Source organism: Panthera tigris, chromosome C1 (assembly GCF_018350195.1).
Source record: "Panthera tigris isolate Pti1 chromosome C1, P.tigris_Pti1_mat1.1, whole genome shotgun sequence".
In the NCBI taxonomy this organism is placed as follows: domain Eukaryota; kingdom Metazoa; phylum Chordata; class Mammalia; order Carnivora; family Felidae; genus Panthera; species Panthera tigris.
Window position 1 is genome coordinate 92,919,031 of NC_056667.1, and position 26,860 is coordinate 92,945,890.

Consider the following 26,860-nt stretch of genomic DNA (forward strand, 5'->3'; position numbering starts at 1 on the left):
TCAGGCTTGAAGGATGAGGAGTTTGCCTTAAAGACAAGCGGGAGAAGAGCACTCCACTCAGAGACACCAGTAGGAGCAAGGGGATGAGGGTGTAAAATTACTGCTTGGGGCTGGGGAAAGCGACAAAAGATGCCCCTTTGAGACCGTATATCATGGATGGGTGGCCTTCCAGAAGATTCCAACAGTGAATCATAATGAATTGAAGAAAGAAAAAGAGCCTGAAGTTGGCATGATAATTAATAGGCGCATTCTATGAGGCTTCGTTTAGATTCGTTCTCATGCAGGGGCAGAACATGATTAAGCATCTCGGGAAATGCATTTTCAAAAGCATCATCAGAAATCTAGGGCCCAGGTGCCAATCATCCCAGGTTTTGGCAGTCAGATAGGAGAGGAGCATGGGTCTCAGCCAGCATTTACATCACCGGCAGGTCAAGTGCCCGGAGTGTCTCCTGGCCCAGAGCAGAACCTCCCAGCTCTGTGCCACAGGACACAGTCCCTCCCCTCCTGGCCAGGTAGCTAGCTAGCCTCCCTGCCTATCTGTACCCTGAGAGACGCGAGGCTAGGGGGCTGCATAGGAAGAAGAGGGCTGCTGCAAACCCGCGGACTGCATCGCAACAAGGTGCTGCAGCGTGCACAGCCCGGGGAGGCCCCAGGCTCCAGTGCTTGCCCCTGCTCTCAGCCCATTTCCTGCTCAGATTTGGGAATTTTCAGGCCTGGAGGGAAAGTCCCTCGAGACGAATATTAGAAAGAGAGGGAGAGAGACAGAGAGCACCGGATCTGCCTGGAGAGCGCGGAAGGAAAGGCTCGGCTCGGTCCGCAGCGGGCGCGCGGAAGGGCGGGAGGCGGCGGAGTCCGAGTTAACTTTGCTGAAGGCTCTGGAGCCGCGCACAAAACAGGGCGACTGGGAGGACCACGGGGAAGACCAGCCCGAGGGGCGGGGGAGGGGAGGCGGTTCAGTGGGGCTCTGGAGTGTGTGTCTGTGTCAGTGAGCGCGCGCGCGTGCGCGCGCGCGTGCGTGTATGTGTGTGTGTGTGTGTGTGTGTGTGTCTGGCGCTTGTCCAAGGTGATTTCCCATAAACCACATGCCCCCACAAGTCCTCTTAAAAGGCTGTGCCGAGGAGCTGGCCAGTGGAGACCGGCTGGTGGAAAGTGAAAGTTGCCTGGGTGCTCTCGGCGCCGCCGCCCGCTTTCCGCACCCCCGGGACTGCAGCGCGGCCCTCGGCCGGGGCGCGGGCTCTGCGGCGGCCAGCGAGCGAGCGAGCGAGGGCGGCCGACGCGCCCGGCCGGGACCCAGCTGCCCGTATGACCGCGCGGGGCGCCGCCGGGCGCTGCCCTTCCACGGTAAGCGGCGGCCGCGGGGCGGCGGGGCGCCCGCAGGGCTGGGGCGGGAGCGGGAGGCGCGGTGCGGCGCCTCGGAACCTATTGCCCTGGCGCGCCGGCCGCCGACGCTCCCCGCCGCGACCACGGGCTCCGGGGTCCTTCCCATCTTTGCGTGCCGGCTGCCTGGCGTCCCGGGCGCACTCGGGCTGGGACCCGTGACGCCTTGCAGCGGTTCCTGGGGCTGCGGTACTTCTCCGGAAAGGGGAGGCTGCTCACCCCACTGCTCCGAGGCGCGCACTGAGCCACCCGCCGGCGGGAGAGAGGGGTTCACAGCCACCGGCAGAGGCTCTGTGCCGGCTCCGTGTCAGCCCCTGCCTTTCTCCCATCTCTGAGCCGACACCGCCAAGAGACCCGCGCAGTGGCTGCGCGCTGAGTGTGGCGCCCTCCCAGTGGGCACCCTCGCCATGGGCCACACATGCTTCCAGGCTCTGCTGGGGAGTGGGCGCTTCTGCGTTGGAGAAGTTCAGAGGTCATCCAGCTCACAGAATTCCAGGGTCTGTGCCCAGGAACCTGCTGGCAAAAGGAAAGAGCCGGGCAAGCCGCTACTTGTCCCAGCATGCAAGCAGGAGGTGTTGGGGGACTTGAGTCAAGTCTGTTTTGGGGGGACCGGACTCCAGAGCTGCCTGGGGCTAGCTCCGAATCTTTTTATTGCAAAATCTGGTTCATTCAGCCGGGGAGCTCCTGGGCTCGGCGGTGGCAGAGAAAGGGGAAGGTGGAAGGAGGGTTCCGTGGTGCAGAGCCCTGGACAGGGTAGGGGCTGCTCCGCCTTGCACGGGGAATGTCCGGCCCCAAGTGCGGGCAGTAGGTGGGGCAGCTCCTAGAAAGTGCAGGGTGGCACTGTTAATGAACAGTAGGTGTTCTCCCAGTGGGTTTACTTGTGAGGAGCCCTAAAGGAGAATGGCAGGAGAAACTGGCTGGGAGAGAAGCAAATACTTGGAGGGGAATGGAAGGGGTTGCAGGTGGGGCTGAGAGGAAGGGGGAAGAGCAGATCCACAGGGGAGGAAGAGCCCAACTGAGAGACTGACGACAGTGTCAGGAGGGGGGAAATTGTGGAGGGGGAGCTGGTAGGCAACCAGACAAAGATAAGGGCTGGAGGGAGACCATGAGGAAAGTAAAGGTGGAGGGAAACGTAGACTGGTTTTAGACAAGAGCCGTCTAAGGATCTGGTCGTGCCAAGGTCCCTCCAGGGCCCCTGTTGACGGGAAGGATGGGACAGGTGAGGATGGACAGCGGGGCTGAGATGTCTGTGGGCCTGCAGGAGAGGTGCCTTCGTGGCTGTCCCAGAGGCCAAGGCGGGTGGGTGGGAGGAAGAATGGAGGGGGAGAAGAGCCAGCCCAGCTAGATGCGAGCTAGAATGTTAACCCTTGGGTGCCCATTCAGTTCCTCCTCTGAGGCAAACCTGGGGCCCCAGGGGCAGGGGGACCCCCTCTGGCCACCTTCAAAGTCAGCTTCCCACGTGGTGGCTGCACCTCCCCGCACCAATCACTGAAATATCTCCAAACGCCAGGCAGCCCTTGGGTGTTAAGCTGTCCTCCGATGTCAGTATCTTGAAGTGCCTGTGGCAAGGTTGTCTTCCTGAATACCGCCTTTCTCACGGGCTCTTTCCTCCACACTGTTTAAAACTGGGGGTTCAGAGCGGCAGGGGCAGCGGCCTGGGACAGAGCCACACCTTCCGCATGGCCCAGTTTCCAATGGGTCCTGAATTAAAGGTTCTGGAGGGCCTGGGCAGCCATTCCCACCCAGGGCTACCTCTTCAACTGCCCAACAGAGCCTGAAGCCCTCCCCGCCGACTGTCCTCCCCCTTTTCCACTCTCCCTCCACCAGGTCAGGCCAGGACCCTCACCAGATCCCTTTACTGAGTGGCATTGGGCCATCCTGTGCCTCTTCCCTCCAGGCCTCCCCTTCCCTCTCTCTGCCATCAACTTCTCTCCATTTTTCATGGCCTCACAGAGGCCTTTTCTCCCTGCGCCCTCCCTGGTAGTCCCAGCCAGGGCCTCTGTTCCCTGGTAGGAGCTAACAAACATTTGGGCTTTTAATTATATGTAAATCAGCATGTTGTTGAGGGCTGTTTCATAGCCTCCTTGTTTTTCCAATGTGCTATTTATTTGCAGTCTTTGTCTCATCATCTGGATTATTGAGGCAGAGCCCAGAGCCCAGGAAGGTGCCAGCTCTCACCCCACCCTGACAGCGTTTCCCTGAATCTGGAGACATCAGCTGCCAGGGGCAACCTTGAGTTGGGGAAAGAAAGTTCAAGAGTCCCTCTGCCTCTGGCTAGAGAATGGGAGACCTGGGCCAGGGGGAGGGTTGAGGGGACCCTGGTTAGGAGGAGGGAGAAAGGAAGGAAGGGGAACGATGAGGTGTCAGGGACCAGTCCCGTCACTCGAGGGGTGAGCAGCTCCTGGGCCAGGTGGGAGCTGAAGGAGGGAAAGATCTCCGAAAACTTCCTGGCCATGATGAGAGCTGGCTGGATGGATGCAGACCCTGTTGGAGCTCTGATAAGCAGGTGCCAACCAGGGATGGCCTAGAACTGGCACTGCTACCTCTGATTAAGCAGTCAGACTCCTTTTTGACACACACACCCAGGGCTCCAAAAGGTCTCCAGTGTGGGATAGGTTCCCAGTGAAACTGAGTTCGGGGCCCTGGTTTTTTCCAGTAGCAGAGCCAGACCTGTGTGGAATCAGGTGGGAGGAAGGGCTGGGCCTAGGGAAAATGTCTGGCTGGAAGTCTGAAAGTGGGTGCTCGAACATGAGCTTGAGAGGAGTGGGCAGCCCACAAGATGTCTGGCTCGGTGTTTGAAGTTGCAGGGACACAACAATGGGCTGATGCAAGCCCTGCATTCAAGGAGTTTCCAGTGTCACGGAAATTTAGACTGGTAGGAACACCTCCCGTGTCCTCTTTAAAGGGTCAGTGTGTAATCAGGCTCGGCTTGGGTTAATCTGGGAAGGCTTCTTGGAGGAGGTGACATTTGGGTAGTTATCAAGGAGAGCGAGATTGTGCGTGCCACGTAGGAAATCCTGAAAAAGTTCCGGGCAACGCTGCATCCTGGGCAAGGGGCAGAGCCTGCAGCATTGTAGGTGTGAGCTCCTTGTTTCTCCACTCTCAGCAGGGCACTGGGGTTCCTAGGGAGAGTGAGGGCTGGGAGTAATGATGCACTCTCTACCACAGACATGGCTGAGCCGCCTGCTGCTGCTGGTCTGTCTCCTGGTGAGCAGGAGTATTACCGAGGAGGTGTCAGAGCACTGTAGCCACATGATTGGGAACGGACACCTGCAGTTCCTGCAGCAGCTGGTGAGTGTGTGGCCGTGCCTATCTACCTTCTCCCCACGGGGAAACTGAGGCAGGGAGCAGGGTCAAAGGCAAGGGTTGCAGGCAGAGAAATACGGCTGCACACGACATGATTCATGGCTCCCACCTAGCTCTCATTGACCTTCTCAGGGTCAGGGTCTCTGACCCACCCCCAAGCCTGCAGCCCTCTCTGACTCCCCTGCAGACAGTGGACAGGGTGGGCTTCCAGCCAGTTGCCTGGGTTAATGATTGCCTAGAATGTCAACCATAGACTCTGAAAAGGCTTGCGAAGCCTGCTCTCCCTCAGTGTGATGCTTCCTCTGGGGAGCCATCCCAGTCTGCCTGCTGTGTCGCCTCTAACTCCCAGCCTCTCGGATATGCCCCCGACCTGGCACCAGAGCTACCATCAGATTTGGAGAGAAGGCTCCTGCCTAGCTCCCAGCCCTCCACCCTCACTCTCCTGGCTCTTGCCTGAGCCTTGGGGCTGGGATGGACTGCTCACCCAGGCCATGAAGGAACCCGTGTCTTATTCTAATCCGGCTGGCAGAATTGTCAACAATTCCAAACATGGTTCAGCCGGGCAGAATCAGGTTACCATCATGGCTGCTGTCCTGCTCAGAAGAGAATTTACCATCCCTCTGGCCAGCCAGACAGGGTGGGGCACCACTGGCTAAGACCAGCTCCAGGGCCCTGAGCTCGGGGCTTGTAGGCTGGGCCTCCTGCCTCTCTTACCTCTACACTTTTCCTCCTGCATGTAGCTTCTGCAGCTATCCAGGTAGAACAAGAACCATAGCATTCTCTGAGGCTTACACTCCCAGAGCCACTGCTCTGGGGGCCAGCGAGGGCTTTAAGGGCACCTAGCCCCAGCCCCTGTAGATCCTGAATCCCCAGAGCTTGTCCAGCCGCGACTCGAATCCCTGCCAGGACAGGGAGCTCACTACTTGTCGTGGAAGATTATGCCCTGTACCCTCTGTTAGATAGTTCTTCCTTCTAACTAACTGGTATTTGTCAGATTTTGTGGAGTGGGGGTGGAATGAGGAGACTCCTTGTTCTTCTACAGCCCACCCTGGGCATGGGGGAGGCACAAGTCTTTCCCTTGCCTCTGTCTTTCCCAGTATGGTTGGTGGGGAGGTAGATGAGCACCAAACGCTGATCCACCCAAAAACTCTAGTTCTCATTCTTAGGTGAGCTCAGTTGAGCTGCAGACGCCCTGCCACCCCTGGCCTGCTCTCTCTTACAGATTGACAGTCAGATGGAGACTTCGTGCCAAATTGCCTTTGAGTTTGTAGACCAGGAGCGGTTGGTGAGTTATGGTTATTTATAAGGCCCCTGTGCCAGCCCTATATGTGCTTCCCAAGGTGGGTATATGTGGGAACATGAAGGGAGGAGAAATCCCATAACTGGGCATGGTGAGGGCGTGAGGATCCCTGGTGCTCAAGTTTGGGGTGCCAGGGTCCAGGGCCGAGCAGGATCCGGGCCTCAAGTCCCCTGCTGCTCCCTTCTCCTGGCCCTGGCACATATCAAGGCCTTACTATGCACCAGACACTTTCTAATTTAATCCTGACAGTACGACTATGTGATATACCAGTCTCGGTTATCGTCCTCAGGGAGGTTCAGGGAGCATAGATTCTAAGTGGTGGGGGCCTGCTTTGAACCCAGGCAGGCTGGCTCTAGGGCCAAAGCAAACCAAGATGACTTCTGGGTCACATGCTTTGCTTAAGGATGTCGTTTCCATCCAACAGACTGAACAGCAGCCAGGGAGTCAGTCCAGCCCTTTCCCTCTTCCTCCTACCCCACACCCAACCAGCCATCAAGTGCTGCCGGTTCTGCCTCCCAGCTGCTCTGGGCTCTGCGGGAGCCTCACCCAATCAGTTGCTTGGACAGTTTCAAGAGCCTCCCTGCTTCCAATGCACCCCATCTTCCCGCCATTAGGGGGAGCTCTCGGAACTCCAACCTGTTACCTTCATTTCCCTCCTCCAAACCTGTCAGCACCCCCTCGCCCCTGCCCCTCACTCCAGGAGAAAGCCCAGGTTGGTCAGCTTGGGGTTTACACCACACAGTCCGGGCCCACCGCCCCCATTCCCTGCCCCTTCCTGCCTCCAAGCCTTGGCACAAGCCCTTCCTGTGCCTGTGATGTCTTTTCAACTGCCCCCATACTGCCCCTTATTCCACGCCTGCTCATCTTTGCACCTGCAAAATCACCATGATACGCCCCAGAGTTGCTCCCATCTCTGAACCTCTGCACACCTGACCCATATACATGTCTATTAGAACTGGAGACCACCTCATGGTCCGAGGAATAACCTCAGTATTTCACTCACTCACGCCTTAACAAATGTGGCAAGTTTCCTTAGCTAGGAAATGATAAGACTGGTACCAGGAATCCGGTGCTGAAGCAGAGTGTCTGTTGAGGCAACCACCTTCTCTGAGGGACACAAAACATGGAAGTTATCCTTTGGGTCCTCAGGCGGTCTCTAGTTCCCCCTGTGGCCTGGAGGATTTGAAGGAGCCGTGTAGTAAAGGACTTTTGGTGAAAGCAAGCCAAAGAGAGACAGAGTAGTTCCCCAGGATCCACCTTACCTACACACCCCCATTCTGATGAAAGCCTCACCTTCCAGAAATCTGAGGATGTCTCTAATCAGAACCCACATTTCCTTCCCTCTACCTCAAGTCCAGGCAGCTCCAGATCCCATGAAAGAGACTGAAACACCAGCTGAGGTCAGCGCCCCCCTTTTTACTGGGGTGGCGTGGCCCTCCCCTCGGGGGCAGGCGAAGGGCAGGCCGCAGCCCTCCGTCTGCCCGGGATGGGGGCACCTGTCAAAGAGCCTGGGTTCCCCGATCACATCAGCCAGACCATAAACTCCAGCTTCTTGTTTTTCAGAAAGATCCCGTGTGCTACCTTAAGAAGGCCTTTCTCCTAGTGCAAGACATAATGGAGGACACCATGCGCTTCAAAGACAATACTCCCAATGCCAATGTCATCGTGACCCTCCAGGAGCTCTCTCTGAGGCTAAGGAGCTGCTTCACCAAGGACTATGAAGAGCAGGACAAGGTAGGAGGGTCCTGGAGCCAGGAACAGTGAGCAAGAGTAGAGGGTGGCTTTGGTGGTACCCTCCCTGTCCTTGTGCACATAGTATATTCACTTGCTTCACCCTGTGTCATGGTTCCTCTCTCTCTCATTCATTTATTCACCCCACATACCTCTGCTAAGGACTTACTGGGCAGGAGACACGGTGCTAGGCCTTGGCCGTGTCTTCGTGAGGAAAAATTCCGTGGCCCCCACCCTTGTGGAGCTTACGGTTAAGTGAGGTTGGCAACCATTAAACAATGACACAAGTAAATAGCATTATGAAACATGAGCACTATTCATTCACTCGACCAATGGTGAATGGTGCCTCTTGTGTACCAGGTACTGTTCTAGACACTAGGAATCATCTGGGGTCAAACCAGACGAGTACCCGTATCCACGTTCATGGAGCTTACATTTGGGGGGGGTGAGAGAGTTAACAAAATATGCAAGTCAAATACGTGGTATGTAGGATGGTAGTAAGTGCATTGCTGAAGAGAAAGCCAGGCAAGGGGGAGACCTGAAGGAGGTGAGGGAGCGGCGCCATGAAGGAGGGCTGCGTGGGGCTCTGAGAAAGAAACAGCATTCTAATTCAAAAGGGGGGTGAGGAAGAAGAGAAGGAGAAGCCTTCCGAGTACGAATATACTCGCTTGAGGTTCAAAGATGAGGAAGAATTAGGAAGCTGTGAGGCTGGTCAGAACATTCCAGAACAGGGAATGCTAGGCCCGAAGCCCTGAGGTGTGCAGGACTGCACATTCAGGACCACAAAGAAAGGGTGGTCGCCAGGAAGTGTGGAAGAGAGCGGGGGAGAAAGGGGAGGAGGTGGGAGCCAGCAGGGGGCGCATCTGGGGTCTTAGGGATGTGGAATGTTGTCTGAAGTTTGAGGGAAGCTTTGGGGAACAGAGGAATGACCTAATCTAACTTCACTGTGAGGACCGCAGGGGGCAAGAATGGAGGCTGGGAGGCCAGCAGGGGGCGCGAGTCGGGGCCAGAGGTTCTAGTGGCTTGGACCACTGGGGGGCGGGGGACGCAGCGCGGGGCTTGGACCCCGGTGATGCTGTGCAGGCAGAGCGAGCGGCTGTGCTCCCAGGTAGAGTTTGGAGAAAGAACGCACAGGATTTGGGGATGCGGTGGCCATAAGGAGCCGAGGGAAGGGATGGCTCAAGGCCGGTTTTGTCTGGAGCAGTTAGGGGAAGATCAGGCAGAGAAGGTTTGGGGAAAGGGCAGGAGCTCAGTTTGGGACACATGAAACTCCAGACGCTTGTGAGACAGCCAAGGGGAAATGCGGAGCAGGTGGCTGGATACACGGGGTCTTGAGTCTGTCTGGCAAGATACTCGTGTAAGAGGAGGTGGTGTGGAGGTCATCTGTGAGGCCAAGAGACTGTAGAGCATGGCCCACTGTGGGAGGAGAAACAGACCCCTGAACCCCAGCACCCAGAAGCCAGGCAGAGGAGGGGACCCGGCCAGGAGACTGGGAAGGAGCAGCTTGAGCGGTGGAGGGACAACCAGGAGACTGATTTCACTGGGCCCGTGGAAGACTGTCTCCAGATGGAAAAAGTAGTCACCTTTATCCAACGGGATTGAGAAGTCAAGCAAGACGAGGGTAGAAAGGCATCCGATGGCTCTGGCAGTGTGCGGCTGCTGCTGGAGGCAGGTGCCAGATGAGGGTGAACGGAGAGGAAGTAGAGGCAGCGCTGTGGGGGAGTGGGGCTCCATAAAGGCACAGGAATAGAGGTCACCAGAGGGAGTGTGGGATTGCGGGAGGAAACATCTTTCCCGAGAGGTATTAAGGCTGAGGTTTTCCAATGTTAAGGTTCATTAAGTATCACTTGGGGAGCTTGTTTAAAATCCAGATTCCCAGTATGTACCCCTAGAAAGTCTGATTCCCTGGGGCTGTGGGTGGGCTTGGGAATCTGCACTGTCACAAGCCACCACCCTGCATGCACACTTCCTACACCCGGCATGAACGCAGCAGGGTGGACTTGAGGAGGGAGGGAGCCTTTGAGGCTTACAGGAGCCAGTCTCAGAGCCAGTCTGAGGAGAAGGCTGGTGAGGGTTCAGAGCTCCTGAAGAGAGAAGGCACAGCTTCTGTGTGATAGGTGGGCATCGGGACCTTCTGTTGGATGTTGCCGTGTTCCCTGTGCAGTTACGAGGTGAGGTACGAAGGACACAGAGGTTTACGAAGAAAGGAAGAGAAAGGCAGTTTCCCTCTTTCTTATAGCAGCCCTGGTGGGAGGCTGGAAGGCACTGTAGAAGAGGAAATGAGCCCAAACTGGATAATCCACTTGGCCAGTGTCACGTGGGTGGTGGGTGACAGAGCTGAGCCCAGGTTTTCTCATGCGTGCATTCATTCATTCATTCATTCATTTGTTCATCTGGTCCACATTTATCAAGGGCCTGTGCAGCTCAGTTTAAGGAAAAACTTGGTATTTGGAAGTCATTGGCAAGTAGACCACGGATGAAGCCACGGGCATGTGGGGCTCATCTGGCATGAAAGGGAGAAAGTAGGTCCAGGACAGCCCTGAGGAATGCCAGAATTTAGGAGTCTGGTGGAGGAAGGGAGCCTGGTAAGACGACTGAGAAGGAGCAGCTCAGGAGGTGTAAAGCTTCTCAGAGCCCCAGTGGGTGTAGGAGCCATGGTCCTATGAGCAGAAGAGAAAAGGACAGCTCGATAGACAGGACTGGGGCAGCTTCAGCCCCCCCTTCCAAGGCATACTCATGCTGGAGAAGGACCCACAGCCCCGTGGCCTGCTCCACACCATGGGATGACCCTTCTAAAACTTGGGTCTCACTGTGACACCAGCCACCTCCCCAACAACCCCTCGGATGTTTTCTCTTTGCTGTATGGATCAGGTTAGCGGTTTGTGACATGGCCAACAAGGGCCCGAAGCACCTGGCCCTTGCTGACCTCTCTTGCATGAATCTCTTGCCAACTTCTTTTTTTTTTTTAGTCTTTTTTTTAATTAATTAATTTATTTTGAGAGAGACAGAGAGAAAATTGTACAAGTGGAAGTGGGGGAGGGGCAGAGAGAAGGAGAGACAGAATCCCAAGCAGGCTCCGTGCCGTCAGCACAGGGCCCAATATGGGGCTCGAACTCATGAACTGTAAGATCATGACCTGAGTGGAAATCGAGAGTCGGACACTTAAACGACTGCGCCACCCAGGTGCCCCATCTCTTGCCAACTTCTTCCTAGGTGGCACTACTATAGCCACTCTAGCCGTCTTTTGGTCTTTCCACATTTCAGGCTCTTTCCTGCCTCAGGACCTTTGCACACTCTGTTCCCACAACCTGGACCACTCTCTCCAACCCCACCTCCTTTCCTGGTTGACCCTTGCTCATCTTTCAGTTGATTCCATGGGGAAATTCACCCTGGGCCCTCATTTGGTTCCCCTCGTTGTGCACTCTCAGATCATTCCACACTTCTTCATATGACTCCCTGCACTTGTAACGTGTTTAATGCCAATGCCTTGCTAGATTCAGTGTCCCAACTCAGACAGTGACCACCTCTCTCATGCTCATTGCATGATTCCCAGGTAATTGCCATATGCCTGGCACATAGATATGTGCTCAACAGATCTGTGAATAAATGACATATCCAGAGATCTCAGGGCTGGTGCCACTACCCAGCAGGGGTGAGGGGAGGGAGAAAATGAAAGAGGAAAAGAAGACAGATGTGAAAAAGGCCAAGGGCGTTTGGCAAACAAGCTAGAGACATGGCCCATCCTCACCAAGTGTGGGGGGCCCTACTGTCTTTCCAGGCCTGTGTACGAACTTTCCATGAGACACCCCTCCAGTTGCTGGAAAAGATCAAGAATGTCTTTAATGAAACAAAGAATCTCCTTAAAAAGGACTGGAACATTTTCAGCAAGAACTGCAACAAGAGCTTTGAGAAATGCTCCAGCCAAGGTAAGCACCAAAAGGGCCAGCAAGTGTGGGTCAAGGGGAGGGTGTAAGGAACAGAGCAGGGATTGGGAGGTGAGGGGTGGGGCTGGAGGGACCCTGGGCAGGCAGCCTGGCTGCGACGCGAGCTCCTGTGTGTGTAGATGTGCTTTTCTCATGTTCATATGTGGCTTCACGTACCTCTGGGTGGTCCAGGCACATGTCTTTTCTGACATGTGTGTGCATGTTGAGACATCGAGAAGGATCACGCTGGTGGCTGTGAGATCAGGGAATGGGCAAGGGGCCCCTCTCGGAGGGCCCTGTAGGCTTGGAGGCTTTCCCCTCCAGCTCTGCAGGCTGGCTGAACGCACAGGGGGTTCCGTGGAGAGAGCAAGGCTCCATCTGGGAGCCAGGGCCCTTGCACCAGGAGCCCTGCTGTGAATCACCAGGATACCCTGGCTCCAGAAGTCCCCAGGATGCCTTGAATGTCCCCTCAAGGGAAAAGGCTGGATTTGAAGGCTGAGCATCACTCAAACTCTCCCAGTGCAGGCCCAGCTGCACACGCGTGTACCCTACGTGGCCTCGTCTCTGCATCCTGTGCCACGTGTGCCCTCCTACATTCAACCTTGCTCCCCGAGGCAGGAGCTGAGGCCCCGTGACCTGCCAATGGCCAAGTCCAATCTCGTTGCTTCAATCCCAAGGCCTCAAGTCTTGGCCACATTCCAGCCCCAGTTTGTTCCCGCCTGTGGCTGTGGCTGTGTGGCCCCTGGCTGTGCATGAAACCACCTTGCTGCTTTCCAACCAGCACTGTCTATGGGACCTGAGGGTGTCTTGTGTTAGTCTTGGAGGCCGCTGCTCAACCACCTGGCCAGCTGCTGCTCAACCGTGGCTTGGCGCCTTGCCAGCTGGAACTCCAGGAAAAGCTGTCCCCTGGTCTTCCCTGACCCTGGCCCCTAGTCTGTCCTCTAAACCCCACTCTTTGCTTTCTGCCTTTGAGACCCTGCAGCTTGTACCTTCCTTGCCTAAGGCCTGTGTCATGAGCACTGGCTCCAGTCCTGTCCTTTCCTCAGCCCCTAGCTGAGGGATTAGGGGATGAGGGACCCTGGACCCATATCCCCTCTCAACACCCCCCCCCCGGGAAACCTGTGCTGAAGGCTGGTGACTCTATCTCTTCCCCCCCATCTTTCTCTCTCCCTCTCTCTGTGGTTCTTTCAGATGTGGTGACCAAGCCTGATTGCAACTGCCTGTACCCCAAAGCCACCCCTACCAGTGACCTGGCCTCTGTCTCCCCTCAGCAGCCCCTTGCCCCCTCCACGGCCCCCATGGCTCGCTTGACCCGGGCTGACTCTGAGGGGACAGAGGGCGGCTCCCTCTTGCCCAGTGAGCTGCCCCTCCGCACGGTGGACCTGGACCCGGGCACTGCCAAGCAGCGACCACCCAGGAGCACCTGCCAGAACTTTGACTCTCCAGAGCCCCCGGGTGTAGAGGCCAGTCCTATCGGAGACTCACCTCAGCCCCAGTCCTCTGCCGGGGCCCCCACCCCTGGGATGGAGCACATTCTTGACTTTGTGTTGGGCACTAATTGGACCCTAGAAGAGGCCTCCGGAGAGGCTAGTGAGGGTCCCGTACCCCAAGGGGCAGAGCTTTCCTCCTCCAGGCCGGGAGGAGGCAGCATCCAGGCCAAGATGACCGCCAGGCCCAGTGACCTCTTGTCAGCATCTTTTCCATTGTCCTACTCAGCCAGGAGCCAGCAGCCAGAGGACATGACTAGCATACCCCTGCCCATGGTGGGCCCTGCGAGACCCACTGGCCAGGCCCAGAGTCATACACCTGAGAAGACAGACCGTCCATCTGCCAAGCCCAGAGACCACCAGGAGCCAGGCTCTGCCAGGACCCTGTCGCGGCCCCCACGAAGCCTCAGCAGTCTCAGGACCCCGTCGCGGCCTCCACGAAGCCCCGGTAGTCCCTCGGCCCTCTCTGCACAGCCAAGTCTTCCTGGAAGCCACTCCTGGGGCCATGTGCTGCCCCTCAGGGAGTTGGAGGGCAGAAGGAGCACCAGGGATCGGAGGAGCCCCACAGAGCTGGAAGGACAAGCAAGTGAGGGGCACAGGCCCTCAGCCCGCTTTAATTCCATTCCTTTGACTGACACAGGCCATGAGAGGCAGCAGGAGGGACCGTCAGACCCTCAGCTCCCCGGGTTTGTCTTCCGCCTGCTGGTGCCCAGCATCATCCTGGTCCTGCTGGCCGTCGGCGGCCTCCTGTTCTACAGGCAGAGAAGGCGGGTAAGGAGAGCCCCTGCGAGAGGAGGGCATCCCGTGGGGGCGGTGGCACAGCCTGGGTGGGGGAGCAGGTCGAGCGGGTCGGAGGATTACTTGGGCTCCGCCTGGGTTCTTCAGATGCCAAGACAGGAGGCTAGCTGAGCACAGAAGATGGCAGGTTGAAGTGGAGGGTCTATTCAAAAACAGGGGAGACCCAGGCTATAAGGTCAACGGGAAGGGACCAGGAGAGAATATTCTTGGGCCGAGAGTGGGAAGAGAACCCGGCCATGAGGGGAGCTAGGAGAGGAAAGTGGTACTGCATGGAGGTCAGGGCAGTGTTTGCTGGGAGCTCTGTGGGGCCCCGGGCCCCAGGACCCCTGGGATAGGAGGCAGCCTGCATGGGGAGAGGAGATGGGGCATCACCAGAAGTGAGGCCCCAGGGAGCGGCTGGGAGTGAGGCCCCGCGGCTGACCCCCACATCAGGGTAGCTGGGGGAGACTTTGATAACTCTCTCGTCTACTCCTCTGGGCAACCCTGCCTGGGGGTGAGGCCACAGTCCCCACACCATTCCCCAGCTCCTCAGGGAGCCTGATCTTTACTGTCTGTCCCCAGAGCCATCGAGAGCCTCAGACAGTGGATTCTCCCATGGAGCGACCAGAGGGCAGGTGAGAGTTTGCAGGAGGTGGGGGTGCTCTGGAAGGCACAGGGGGGCCTGTCTTGGCATCTGTTTCCCCTCCAGAGTTGAGGGAGACTTCCTTTCACTTGCTCTGAGGAAGTGGAGCCCAGAACAGGATGGGAGGCAGAGAGGAGGAAGGGCGTTTCTTCTCTCCTGTATCTCTGGGATTTTTCCTGATTTCTCCTTAGGGCTAGGCAGTTCTGAGTCTTCTAAGTCTGAGAGGGCTGGAGCACATGTGCAGGTGTTTGGTGGACAAACTTAAGGGGCTCCCTCACTCCTCAGCCTCTGCTGAAGTCTTATGCCAGCCCTGTGCTTTGCCCGCAGCCCCCTGACCCAGGATGAGGACAGACAGGTGGAGCTCCCAGTATAGAGGGGTTTCTAAGGTAAGATTCTGATTTGGATCTCTCTCCACCCCTTAAAATTAGCTACCCTCTTTTCTAATCTCCCTACATTTCTAATCACCAACCCACACCTGACTCCCTCCCCTCCTGCTCTCTTTTCCATCCGTCCCCATATCCTGCCAACTGTCTCCTTTCGAGATCCTCAGGAAGCCGCACGGCTCCTCCATTCCCCCCACCCCCACCATCGGAGGCTAGGCACTGTGGCCTGTACATCGGCTTATTATTTCTATATTTGGCTTCTAGTCTTTGCTGCCACCTTCCATCCCAGAGCAACCAAAATCTTCTTGTACGTGGTCTTTACCCTCCCGGGGAATTTGCACCGCCAACCACTTCAAACCCAACGTTCTCAGCTTGGCACCTCTTGCCAGGTTTCTATCTGTCTGCACCCTATTTGACCCTTCTCCGCAGCAGAGATCATTTCTACGTCCCTGCTTTTAGATTCATGGACCCCCAGAACCTTAGTCTTAGAAAGGCTCTCGGAGGTCATTTGGCCAGTGTCCCACCCGACAGAGGCCTCCCCTTTCTGCATCCCCGACAGGGGGTCAGCCAGCTGCTGGTCCCATATTCCCAGTCCCAGGCAAGCTCCCTGCCATCTCCCAGGAGCGCCGCGAGGAAATCCTGCCTCGAGTGAGCTTCCCTGCCTGCTCCGCGATGGTCCTCCCTCCTGTTCTCACGAGAGCCCTCCCAGTGTCTCAAGTCAGTTATCCAGGCCCCCTTTAAGAATTCTGTAAGCTAAGTGTGGCACAAGTCCCTCAAACATTCCTCGTATGATAGGGTTTTCAGACCCCTCACCATCCTGGTCGCCCTCCTTTGGACACTCGTTTGTCAATGTCCCTCTGAAAATGTGGCACCCAGCCCTGGACACAGTGCTCCAGATGTTGTCTGACCAGCTCAAAGTACAGTGGGACTGTTAACCTTCCTTGATCTGGACATTTCTTTTCGAGCAGATTCAGATTGCATTAGTGTTTCTGCCCATCACCAGTGCCCACTGAAATTGTTTCAAGTCCTAATGCTGTCTTCATAGTCCTCCCAAATGTGCCTCCTGCACACTGATGAGCGCCTTCTATTGTCCTCGCCCACGCTGTTGATAAAGATGTGACCCTTATCCTTCCTCACCCTGGCTCCCCGATTCCAGGCAGCGCCCCCACCTCCCGTTCTTCCTGATTGTCTCCACCGCCCGCTGACTGCTCTTCAGGTCCTCCCCCTCCGCTCTTTGGTAATTGGTTAATCCTGTATCAATTGGCACTTACTTGGATGTTGTTTTCATACACTTTGAAATCTTATTTTATGTGTACATGTACGTTCCGCATCCCTAAGAAGGCTGTAAGCCCCTTGAGGGCAGGGACTGTGTCTTCCACTTTCTTTGCATTTCTTTTTCTACTACAGCGGGGGCTCCTCCACATCTGCCAAGAACTCAATAAATAACTGACTGGCTTCACGGTTGACTGACCGCCTGACCCTGGCCAGGCTCTAACTGACCAGCCTTCCGGATGACCGGTTAACCAGCTAACTAATCAACTCTGGCTGCCTGGCTGACCAGCTGGCTAGGTGACTTTGACTGATCGACTGACTAGCTGGGAACTACTTAAACTGAGCTGCCTGCCTAACTAACTAGCTGGCTAACGGCCTGACTTGCTGATTGGCTCGCTGGCTGGCTAGCTAGGGTAACCCATTCAATTTTCCAGTCACACCCCATGGCACATACACGTGAGCGCCTTAGGACCTTCCCATGGGTACGGTGACAGGTCTGGGCCACTCCTCGCAGAAAAGGAATCTAAGGAATACTCAGTATCGAGGGAGCCTATTTAGAAGAGAGCACGAGGGAGCGTATCTGGAATCCTGGGGTCCCCCCTTCTCGGCGGGATGGGCTAAGATGGGTGAGCGGGTCAGGTGGGACACTGGCAGGGCTGTGAGGATGACCCAGACTCCCTCGAGACTGGTAAAGCAGAGGAGGGATCAAGGTCCCTGGGGACTCCGTGGCTCAGGGCTGCACCACCCTCTGACTGGTTGCCAGCCTCCCCCCTTGGTCTTGGCCCTCCGCCCCATCTCTTCTACACCCCTGCTCTGCTTTCCCTGCCTCCCTGTTCTCAGGCCCTGCCCAACTTTCCTCTTCCTCCCCTCTAGATTTCACTTAGAAAGGGAATCCAGGGCAGGGACCACACCCCAGATTCCTCATCCCACCACTTGGATCAGTAGGTCCAGCCTAAGCCCCAGGAGCCTCAGGAGATCCAGGGCGAGCCCCTAGCCTACCTGCCACTCTGACGAGAGAGAGAAAACACAGAGGCAGAGAGACGGATAGACGGATGCTCAGAAGAAGACACAGGCACTCTAAGGAATCAGGGCATACGGGCAGCGGACTCACCCACTTGGTCCTTCTTCCCTTCTAGCCCCAGCTGGGTCTGAGACCCCGCTGTGCCCAGCATGGCTCATGTCCAATTTCTGGTTCTCCCTTCTTCCCCCTCCACAGCACGGGAATGGGCTGGAAGCCAGAAGCTATGGTCCCATCTGCCCTCCTTGTCTGTCACGGACTTTGCCATCGGGTCTATGGATGGTCAGGGAGGGAAGCCCCACACAGGATCCCAAGTTGGATGGAGCCCAGGGGATTTCTGCTCCGGGAACAAAGCATTCTGAGCATGCTGGGCAAGGGACAAGGATGGGGGTGGGGTTGGAGACAGCAAGGCCCTGACTCCCATGGATGATCCAGGGAGGCAAGTCCCTTGGCCCGTCAGGAAGGAGGTGGGGTTACTTAGGGGATAGCACGGCAAGTGGCAGGGTGGAAGTTTCCTTGTTCCGAAACTGCCTCTACTTCTTCCTCTTGGTTACCTATGACCTGCTGTCCCGAGTATCGAGTAATGTGCGCGATGACCGTCTGTGATGAATGGTGTGAATGTGGGAATGAGAAATTCTTCTTTGCTAGAGTTAGCAGGAATCGTTGGTTCATTGGCCCAAGGCCAGGGAGGTGGTCTTGCCCGAGGGGAAGTCTAAGGACACTCAAGTGCCCCCCCCCCACCTCCCTGTTAGACTCATCCACTTAAGCAGCTGCCAACCCCCTCTCCTGGCCCTGCTCAGGCCTCTACCCGGCCCCGTTACCTCCCCCTGCGGTCCCTAGTTCCCCAGGAGGAGGTAGGAGGTGAGGCCAGTCTGGCCAGAGGCTTGGACTGCTGCCAGGAAAAGCCGCCTGGTCCTTTGCGGTGTCTGGGGTGGCTGGGAAGGCGAGGGAGAGGACCAAAGGAAGTCCTGCCTGTAGCACCACTGACAGCCCACAGGAACGCTGTCTCCCCCACCCATGTCCTCAGCGACCCCTCCCTCCACTCCCACTCGGCTGACCAGACTTTCTTTCTCTCCCTTACAGCTGGGCGCACAGGACAGTCTCTCCATGGGACGAGACATCATGGGGGCGTCCACCACCACCCCTCCCCAGCCATTCTCCTCACAATGTGGCCTGCCCACCACGAGAGCTCCTGACCAGAGCAGCGAGGCTGGAGTCCCTCTGCCCTCGACCCTCAGACTCTGGACTGACCAGGAGAGGGCTGGAGGTTGCCCTCCACGCTGCTGATATTTATCGTGGGCCCTCGCGGCTCCCATCCACTGGAGGAAGGCTGGGAAGCTCGGCTGAGGACCCTCTGCGCCTCAGGGGCTGTGTTCTCCTCCTACTCCCCTCCAAGCCACACCTGGGCCAGGGACCCAGATGCCTGTAGGACGTGGGAGAGCAGGGTGGGCACCGAGGAATGAAAGAGCCCTTTGCCCAGAGGACCGCCTGGTGCCTAGGGATGATGCCAGCACCGACAAGCAGGGACTTGTCTCCAGCGAGAGAAGCATGAGATTGGCAGGGCGGGACAGCGTCAGCTGGATTTCCCGTAAAGGTGTGCGGCCCAAAAGACGGGAAGAGAAGGCCTCTGGGCCTGTTGGTCTGCACTGACAGCCTGGAGCGTGTCTGCACCCTCCGCTTGCCCAAGTGCCCTCTGCTGGTTGCCAGGCAGAGAGGAGAGGTCAGCCCTGCCCTCGGGACCTGTCTGGCTTGGCTCCAATGCCAAGGGGAAGACCAGGCTCTGGGATCTGCCCCACTTTCCCTCCAGCCCTGCCAGAGCTTCTCCGGGAGGCTGCGCAGAGGCTCCCCTCACGAAGGAAGCCATTGCACTGTGAATACTGAACCTGCCTGCTGAACAGCCTGCCCCGTCCATCCCTGTGAGCGAACATCTGTCCGGCCTCCTGCCCCTCCAGCCTCTCGCCAGCTTCCTGCACTGAGTGCCCGAGCCGGCCTTGCCTGTCGACTGAGGGAGCCCCTAAGCCCTGACCTTCTGCTGACCCAGGCTTCGACTCCCCAGGGTGGATGGGATGGGAGAACTGCCTGGGCTGCCAGCCAGAGCTGGTCTTTAGGCTGCGTTGTTCGCCCAGGTTTCTGCATCTTGCACTTTGACATTCCCAGGAGGGAAGTGACTGTGGGAGGGCGGGCAGGGAGGGCAGAGGCAGACCCAGAAGGAGGCTGCGGGGTGAACTCTGACTGAAAATGGGTCTTTGCAATTATGGGTATACCGCTGAGGTGGGGGGAGGCGTCTGCACCCTGACCCTCCGGCCCACGTCTCCTTCCCTGCACCAGGCCCCGCCCCCCTCATAGCAGCAGGGCAGTGCTGGCAGGCACCCCGGCTGTCCCCGTGGAAGCCCTGAGGCTGGCCTTGCTCTCCAGCATCTCAGCGCGGCACCCAGCTCCCATTCTCATCCCCCCCTCTCTTTCCCCACCTGGGTAGGCAATGATACCCCCAGCTCTCACCCCTACACTGTCTCTCTGGCCGGGCCAGCCGGGGTGGGAGAGGGACCGGGTACCTGCTTCCAATTCTGTCTTGAGGGCTTCAGCTTCCTGGGCCAGCCTGTGGCCACTGTTCTGAGAACTGGCAGCAGGTGACAGGGCTGCTGATTGCCCTTGGTCTCTTTGTGCTGCTGCAGTCCCTCCTCTCTGCTGCCCTGGGCCCTCCGCAGAGAGATCCCACCCTTCCTGGCCCCTGGGCCGAGGCCCATGACTTTTCTTCCTGCCCTCGAAAGTTGGGGTCTGCTGGCCCCCACCGCCCCTGCCCTGCCGCTCTCAGCCGAAGAAAGAGCAGTGGGGAACTTGCCCTGTGGGGGCTCCTTCTAGTCACAGACTCTGTATTTGATGCTAGAGTATATGTATTTAAAAGTGAAAGGGAAAAAAAAAACCCACAGAAAAAAGGCATTCCTCCCCCACCCCAAACATATAGTATTTTAAAAGTCAAGAAAGCAAATCCAACTCCTTGCAGAAGCTCTTTGTGGGCGCTTGGTGACACAGGTGCGGGAGGGGCCCCGGACCTCTGGGCTGCTCCCCCAGCTACCTGCACAGGAATCCCTTCTTTGAGAAAGCCGAGAGGGAACATTGGCTCACACACTGTGAGATTTTGTTTTTATACTTGGAAGTGGTGAATTATTTTATATAAAGTCATTTAAATATCTATTTAAAAAATAGGAAGCTGCTTATATATTTAATAATAAAAGAAGTGCACAGGCTGCCACGTGTGAGTCATGGGAAAAGTGCTTTTGGGGCGTGGGTGGCAAAAACGGGGGTAGGCAGGCAGCAGCTGCTGGGCCAGCCCCAGCTCAGAAAGCTTTTTCCAAGGTATACGGGGAAGGAGGGTTCTCCCCAGGTCCCAGTCCCGTTACCAAAACCCCCTGCGTTATTGCTGTCCCAAACACACGCATCGGCGTGTCTTTTAATGGGAAAGTGGACAGAAACTAGCCAAGCCTCAGGCCTGGCCAGCGGCCCCCGCTCCAGCCCAGCCTCGCCCAGCCTGGGAAAATGGCTGGTTGGGCTCTGTCCAAGGTCCCCAGACCTGCAAGGACCAGGCTTCTTGACCACTGACCCCTGCTGTCCGGCAAGGGGACAGGGGGCTCTGTCCTAGCGGGGCTCAGGTGGTTGAACGCAGCCTCGACTGGGAGGTGGGTGAGGCTGGCATGGGGAGAGCTGGCAGGCTGTGCGAAGGGTCTTAGGGCCTGCCCCTCTTACTGGGCAGCGTGGCCTTAACTGGGGGAGCGGTGTTGGGGAAAGCCAGGGTGACTGAAGGCACAGCCCACTCCCCTGAACTAACCCTGTGAAACAAGAACCTCCCCACCTGTGAGACAGAGGTGGACAAAGCTTCCGACCAATGGTCCTCAACCCTGGCTCACCTGAGAAACACTGGAGTTGTTTTCAAAAAACAGCTGATGCCCAACCCTCCCCCCACCCCCCGCCCCAGATCAACAAAATCAGAATCACAGGATAAAGGCTCGGGCACCGGGCATCAGAAATTCTGCAAGGCATCTTAAATGATTCAAATGTGATCCAGAGTGAGAAGCACATAGAGGTGCGTTGTCTGACATGGGGACTAAGTTGAAATGACTTACCACGAAATAAAAGGAAACATCCAGTTCTTCAGTCACGCTGGCCACATTTCAAAGGCTCACTAGCCACACACGTGGCTACCCTGTTGGATAGCACAGAAACAGAACATTTGCACCGTTGCAGAAATCTTATTGGACGGTGCTGACTAAAAGGTTGGGTCCCTGCACTTAGGGGACTGAGGTTGTAAGGTCAGGACAGGCCCCAAAGAAACCTGGCCAGGGACTAAGTTCCCAGGTGTCTCTGTCATCCCTCTTTACACCCTTAACCCCCGCTACCACCCTATCCCTCATCATTTCTCATAAGCATTTCCTATCATTTGTGAAAAGCCCCTCAGAAAAGATTCTTGAAGAAACTTATTCATATTTTTTCCTTCGAGGCCCAGCTTAAAAGTCCCCTCCTCTGAGATGCTTTCCCAGCCTGACCCAGGCCTCTGAGGCCCACCCAGGCTTAGTTCCTTCCTCCTCTGTGTTCCAACAGACTGAGAGCCTGTTAATGGGTCTGTCTGTCCCACCAGGCCGTGAACTGTAGCAGGAGCTGTGCTACAGCCCTCTCTCATCCCAACGCCCAAGAGTATCTGGCGCACAGTAGGTGTTCGATAAACGCATGTCAAAAGGTTAATACTGAATGTGTGAATGAAGGCATAATAATGCGAATTCTGACCAGAGTTCATGAGTGCCCTTTTCTAGAGCCTCACTGGTATTAACCAGTGGAATGTATACTGGATAACTATACTAATTCATTAGCCAAGCAGAGAAGGGATTTTCAGTAGAAGGTTCTCTCTGGCTTCTGATGGAGATGAAGTTACGTTAGAATTCTCTCTAATCACTGTGCTATGGATGGAATGTATACTTCAAGGCAAGGATTGACAAAACAAACAAACAAAAAACAGCCAACCAACCAACCAACCCACCAAACAAAAATCCCTGCCCCTCACTTGCCTTTCCAGAAGCCCCAGGAGGTATCCAGAAAGAAAGGCCCGCGAACCTCAGCAGGCTTCTCCTGGGTTTCACGTGTTGCTGCGGCTGCTGGAGAAGGGTCATATCTATGGAACAATAGTCACTTTGGATTCAGAGCAAGAGCATTTAGGTAGCTGGCTTGGATTTCTTACTGCCTAACAGTACAGACTTGGGCAAGTATTCAACCTCTCCAAACCTCAGGTTTCTCCTCATCCTTAGAACTGGTTTCAGAATACAAGCCAGGTATATACATGGTTTGAAGGGAGAAACCACAGAGCACCAGGTGGACTCCAAAGGGCTGTCCCCAAACAAAATGTGTTCTGATGCTGCCTTTGCTGAGTGGTCCCAGGGGGCCCAGGCTAAACACAGCTCCATTCGGGGCAGGCACCAGGGAGGCGGGATGCTACCAGGCCCCGGCTATTCTCAGCCCAAGGTGGTAGAACTGGGTGTTTCCCACCCGGGTGAGGATTCGGATACCTTGTAACTCAAGGATTTCCGGCTGGAGGCAGGATACAGGTTGGAGACCCAGGGGAAAGTGGCCCCGGGAGGCAGTAGGTACACATTGGCAGGCAGGGTCAGGAACTCTGTCTTCGAGTATGTGAGCAGAAGGGCCCAGCCAAACCCCAAACCATTATCCGGCCAGAGACAGGAAAGTGAATCAGAGACAACCAGGAAGAAGCCTGAGGTTAACCTCATGCAGACTGCGGGCCATGGCAAGGAAAGGGCTGGTAGGGGCCTGGAGTCTGGGTGGGTGTCTGGCGACCCCTTGAACAAGATGCTAAAGTCATAAAGGCATGGGCAATGCCCAGGTCAGCTGCTGGGCAGCCGTGGGGAAAGAGCCCACACTCCCCTCCCGCAGTGAACTGCCCCTCTGCCAGAGCAGAGCAAATTGTCCCCTGGCTTCCCACCTCAGTTTCTGGGAAAGGGGGAGGGCCTGGATGCTGGGACTCCTGAGGGAACAAGGTGGACCTGTCAGCCTGGAAAGCCCCATGGCAAAGTGACCAAACCACAGAGAGGCTCATTCTGAGGCCTGTAGGGGCTGCAGCTGCCATGGCCCCATCGCTGGTCTGAGACCACGGGAAGGCCCACAGGTTGACCCCCATGGCCCTGTCCAGAGTCCACACTGATGCAGCTCTGGGACTGGGTGACAGTGGGGCAGGAGAGGTTACAGGTGGGGGAGGTGGAGGAGGCTGGGTCAAGGGAGTTGTTGAACCAGCTCCTGGAGGAGAGCTGGGTGAGAGCCCCATGCTGGACTCCAGCCACTCCAGCTCCCAGGTCCCAGGCCTGCTCAGAGGTCCTGGACACCTGTCCCAGCCACTCTGCTATTTAGTCTCTTTGTGTGTGCGCACCTGATGAGGTCTGTGAAGGCCACAGCCTCATCCTCACTTACTCATTCATTTCCCCATTTATTGCTAGAAACCGAGCACCAAATCATGAGCAAAAGAGTCAGTGGGGGAGATAGGTCAGTGACACAAGTAAGTAATTATGAAACCAAAACAGAGGTAGGAAGACACAGGTGCTGTGAGAGCTTATAACAGAGGACCTGGTCAAGGATGCAGGGCAGTGCAGGCCCTTAGGAAAATCAAGGCAGAGGAAGTCATAGAGGAATAGTCTTTATCCAATGCTGCCAACAAGATGAATAGCTTTCATTGACTAATTGCCTGGTATGGGTGAGGCAATCTATAAAAATGTCATCTCATTCCATCCTACAATAGCCCCGTCAGTGGGTGCTAATATTCTCTTTTATAGATGTAGAAACTAAGGTTTAGAGACACTTAAAACCTGCTTGGCCAAGGTCACAGCAGGTGGTAAGCGGCAGAGCCTAGTTTTCAACCCCAATCTGCCTGTTTTCAAAGCCCATGGTCTTGTCACATCACACTCTAGTAGGCATTTAGCAGATGCTTGTTACACAAATGGACACTTCATTCCAGTCTGGCAGGCTTGGAGGGCTCCCAGGGCCTTAGCAACCTCCTTCTTCTTCTCTCCCTCGGCAGGATTGTTTAGTCTGGCACCGGGCAGGAGGACCTGTGACAGATTCCTACCAGATTCATACTCGGCCCTGCTGCTAATCCTAAATCCTCCAGGAAAAGAGAAAAAGCCCCTGCAGGGTGATGTGCCCACCACCTGGGCCTCTGGGAGAGTCCCTTCCTGACTGCCAGCCCCTCCACAGACTCCCTTTGGCCGGGCCCTTTATGACCCATGTGTTTTTTCCCTGCCCACCCTTTGGGCTTCTCCCAGGTCTCTAATTTTTGGCCAAGGTGACATCTGGGCACTGATCACTTTAGGGGGCAACAAGCTTTGGTGTTATTCTTATTTTGCCTGATCCTGACCTTCCTGGGCGAAGAGGCTGGGCATTTGCTCACCATACAACCAGCCAGATCTCTGGAGGAGGTTGTCACAGGCTGGGATGGCACGACCGAGGCTGAACCAGGATCACTGAGTGTGACATCTGCAGGTTCAACACACTAGTGATTCTGGGGAGACCGGGAAATGGCTAGGGACAGAACCCTCCTTCTGCCTATATTTGAGGGAGACTCAAAGAGCATCATTCTCAGAGTGCACTGTAGGCACTCAGTCCATGGAGGTTTTCCTCAGAGGAGTTCCATGTCCACATGCAAAAGCCTCTCTCTGTCCATTCTCCCAAAGAACATCCTCTGTCTTGAAGAAATTTTGGCCCAAAGCCTGTGCTATGTTTGGAGTATTTTTCTATAGGAGCAACAACAACAGACTCTGGGGAGGAAGCAGGAACTTGATATCCAGAATTGCTGCATTAGATCGTTTTGAAAGTCTGGTTCTAACCACCACCACAACAAAAAATTACAAGGTGTGTTAAAGATATGAGAAAGTTGGTCCAGACATAAGGGAAAAAAGCAATGGATAGAAATTGTCCCTGAGGAAGTGCAGACATTGGATTTACTAGGCAAAGACATTAAGTCAAGTATTTTAAGTGTGTTCAAAGACTACAGGAAACCAAGTGTAAAGGACTAAAGAAAGGGGTGCGTGGCTGGCTCAGTTGGTGGAGCATGTGTCTCTTGATCGCGGGGTTGTGAGTTTGAGCCCCATGTTGGGTGTAGAGATTACTTAAAGACAAAATCTTTAAGGGGCGCCTGGGTGACTCAGTAGGTTAAGCGTCCAACTCTTGATTCTGGCTCAGGTCATGGTTTCACAGTTGAGATTGAGCCCCACATCAGGCTCTGCTCTGACAGTGCAGAGCCTGCTTGGGATTCTCTCTCTCTCCCTCTCTCTTTGCCCCTCCACCACTCATGCTCCTTTTCTCTCTTTCTCTCAAAATAAATAAACTTTAAACATAAAATAAAATCTTAAAAAAAGGCCCTGAAGGAAAATATGAGAATAATATCTCACCAAATGAAGAATGTCAACAAATGTATAGAAATTATAAAAAGGGGGTGGGGGGCGTCTGGGTGGCTCAGTGGGTTAAGTGTTTGACTCTTGATTTTGACTCAGGTCATGATCCCAGGGTTGTGGGATCCAGCCCTGAGTCCAGCTCAACACTGGGCATGGAGCCCGGTTAAGATTCTCTCTCTCTCTCTCTCTCTGCCTCTCTCTCCGCCCTTCTCTCCCTCCCTCTCTCTAAGAAAAAAAGAAAGAAAGAAAGAAAGAAAAAGAAAGAAAGAAAGAAAGAAAAACAAAAAAAGAAATTATGAAAAAGGAACCAAATAGAAATTCTAGAGTTGAAAAGTACATTAACTGAAAGGAGAATTTCACCACAGGAACTCAACAGTAGGCTTGAACAGCCAGAAGAAAGAATTAGTGAATTTGAAGATAAGTCCATTGAGATTATCCTGCCTGAATAACAGGAAGAATGAAGAAAAATGAATGAAGCCTCAGAGACCTACGAGACATCAACAAGCACGCCAACCTGTGCATCATAGGAGCCTAAGAAGGAGAGGAAAGACAAAGGAAGAGAAAGAATATTTGGGGAAATAGTTTGACACTTTCTAAACTTGATGGAAACCATCAATCCACATATTCAAGAAGCTCAATGAATTCCAAGTAGGGAAACTCAAAGAAACCCACACCTAGACTCATCATAATCAAACTTTCAAATGACAAAGAGACCCTGGAAAGCTGCAGAGGAGAAATGATGCAAACAAGACAAGAACTCCTCAGTAAGATCAACAGCTGAATTTTCATCAGAAACTATGAAGGCTATAAGGCAGTGAGATGATATTCACAAAGTGCTGAAGGTGGGGGGATGGGGGGGTGGGGAACTGTCTACCAAGAATTCTATACCCAGAAAATAATTCTATATGCAGCTTTCAAAAACAAAGGCAAAATTAAGACTTTTCCAGATAAAGAAGAACTGAGAGTTTGTCACTGAGCAGATCTGACTTACCAGAAATACCAAGGGAGTTCTTCAGGCTGAAATGAAAATCTACTATGTAGAAACCTGAATGCACATGAAGAAATAAGAATGTGTAAAGGTAAATACATAGGTAAATACAAAAGACAGTGTAAGTGTATTTTTTTCCTACCTGATTTAAAAGAAAACTGCAGAGGAGCACCTGGGTGGCTCAGTCGGTTGAGCGTCTGACTTCAGCTCAGGTCAC

General features: G+C 55.2%; 1 protein-coding gene across 4 annotated transcripts; it reads left to right on the forward strand.

Annotated features, from left to right (window-relative positions):
• Window positions 1-1,072: 1,072 nt before the first annotated feature.
• CSF1 (colony stimulating factor 1) lies at window positions 1,073-20,423 on the forward strand. Of its 4 annotated transcripts, XM_042998139.1 has the most exons (10): window positions 1,073-1,341; window positions 4,546-4,668; window positions 5,906-5,968; window positions 7,547-7,717; window positions 11,493-11,640; window positions 12,829-13,572; window positions 13,765-13,895; window positions 14,484-14,536; window positions 14,872-14,930; window positions 18,301-20,423. In XM_042998139.1, the coding sequence occupies exons 1-9, from the start codon at window positions 1,303-1,305 to the stop codon at window positions 14,915-14,917; spliced, it is 1,518 nt and encodes a 505-aa protein (XP_042854073.1). In that variant the 5' UTR covers window positions 1,073-1,302; the 3' UTR covers window positions 14,918-14,930; window positions 18,301-20,423. The 4 variants fall into 4 exon arrangements, with proteins under 4 accessions (XP_042854073.1, XP_042854072.1, XP_042854075.1 ...); XM_042998138.1 differs by having other exon boundaries at window positions 1,075-1,341; window positions 12,829-13,895; XM_042998141.1 differs by having other exon boundaries at window positions 1,076-1,341; window positions 13,354-13,895.
• The last annotated feature ends 6,437 nt before the right edge of the window (window positions 20,424-26,860 follow it).

Coding starts and splice junctions, on each gene's coding strand:
- CSF1 (XM_042998138.1), top strand. CDS start 1,303: ATGACCGCGCGGGGCGCCGCCGGGCGCTGCCCTTCCACG. Junction 5,969..7,546: donor TTGTAGACCAGGAGCGGTTG/GTGAGTTATGGT, acceptor CTTGTTTTTCAG/AAAGATCCCGTGTGCTACCT. Junction 7,718..11,492: donor ACTATGAAGAGCAGGACAAG/GTAGGAGGGTCC, acceptor CTGTCTTTCCAG/GCCTGTGTACGAACTTTCCA.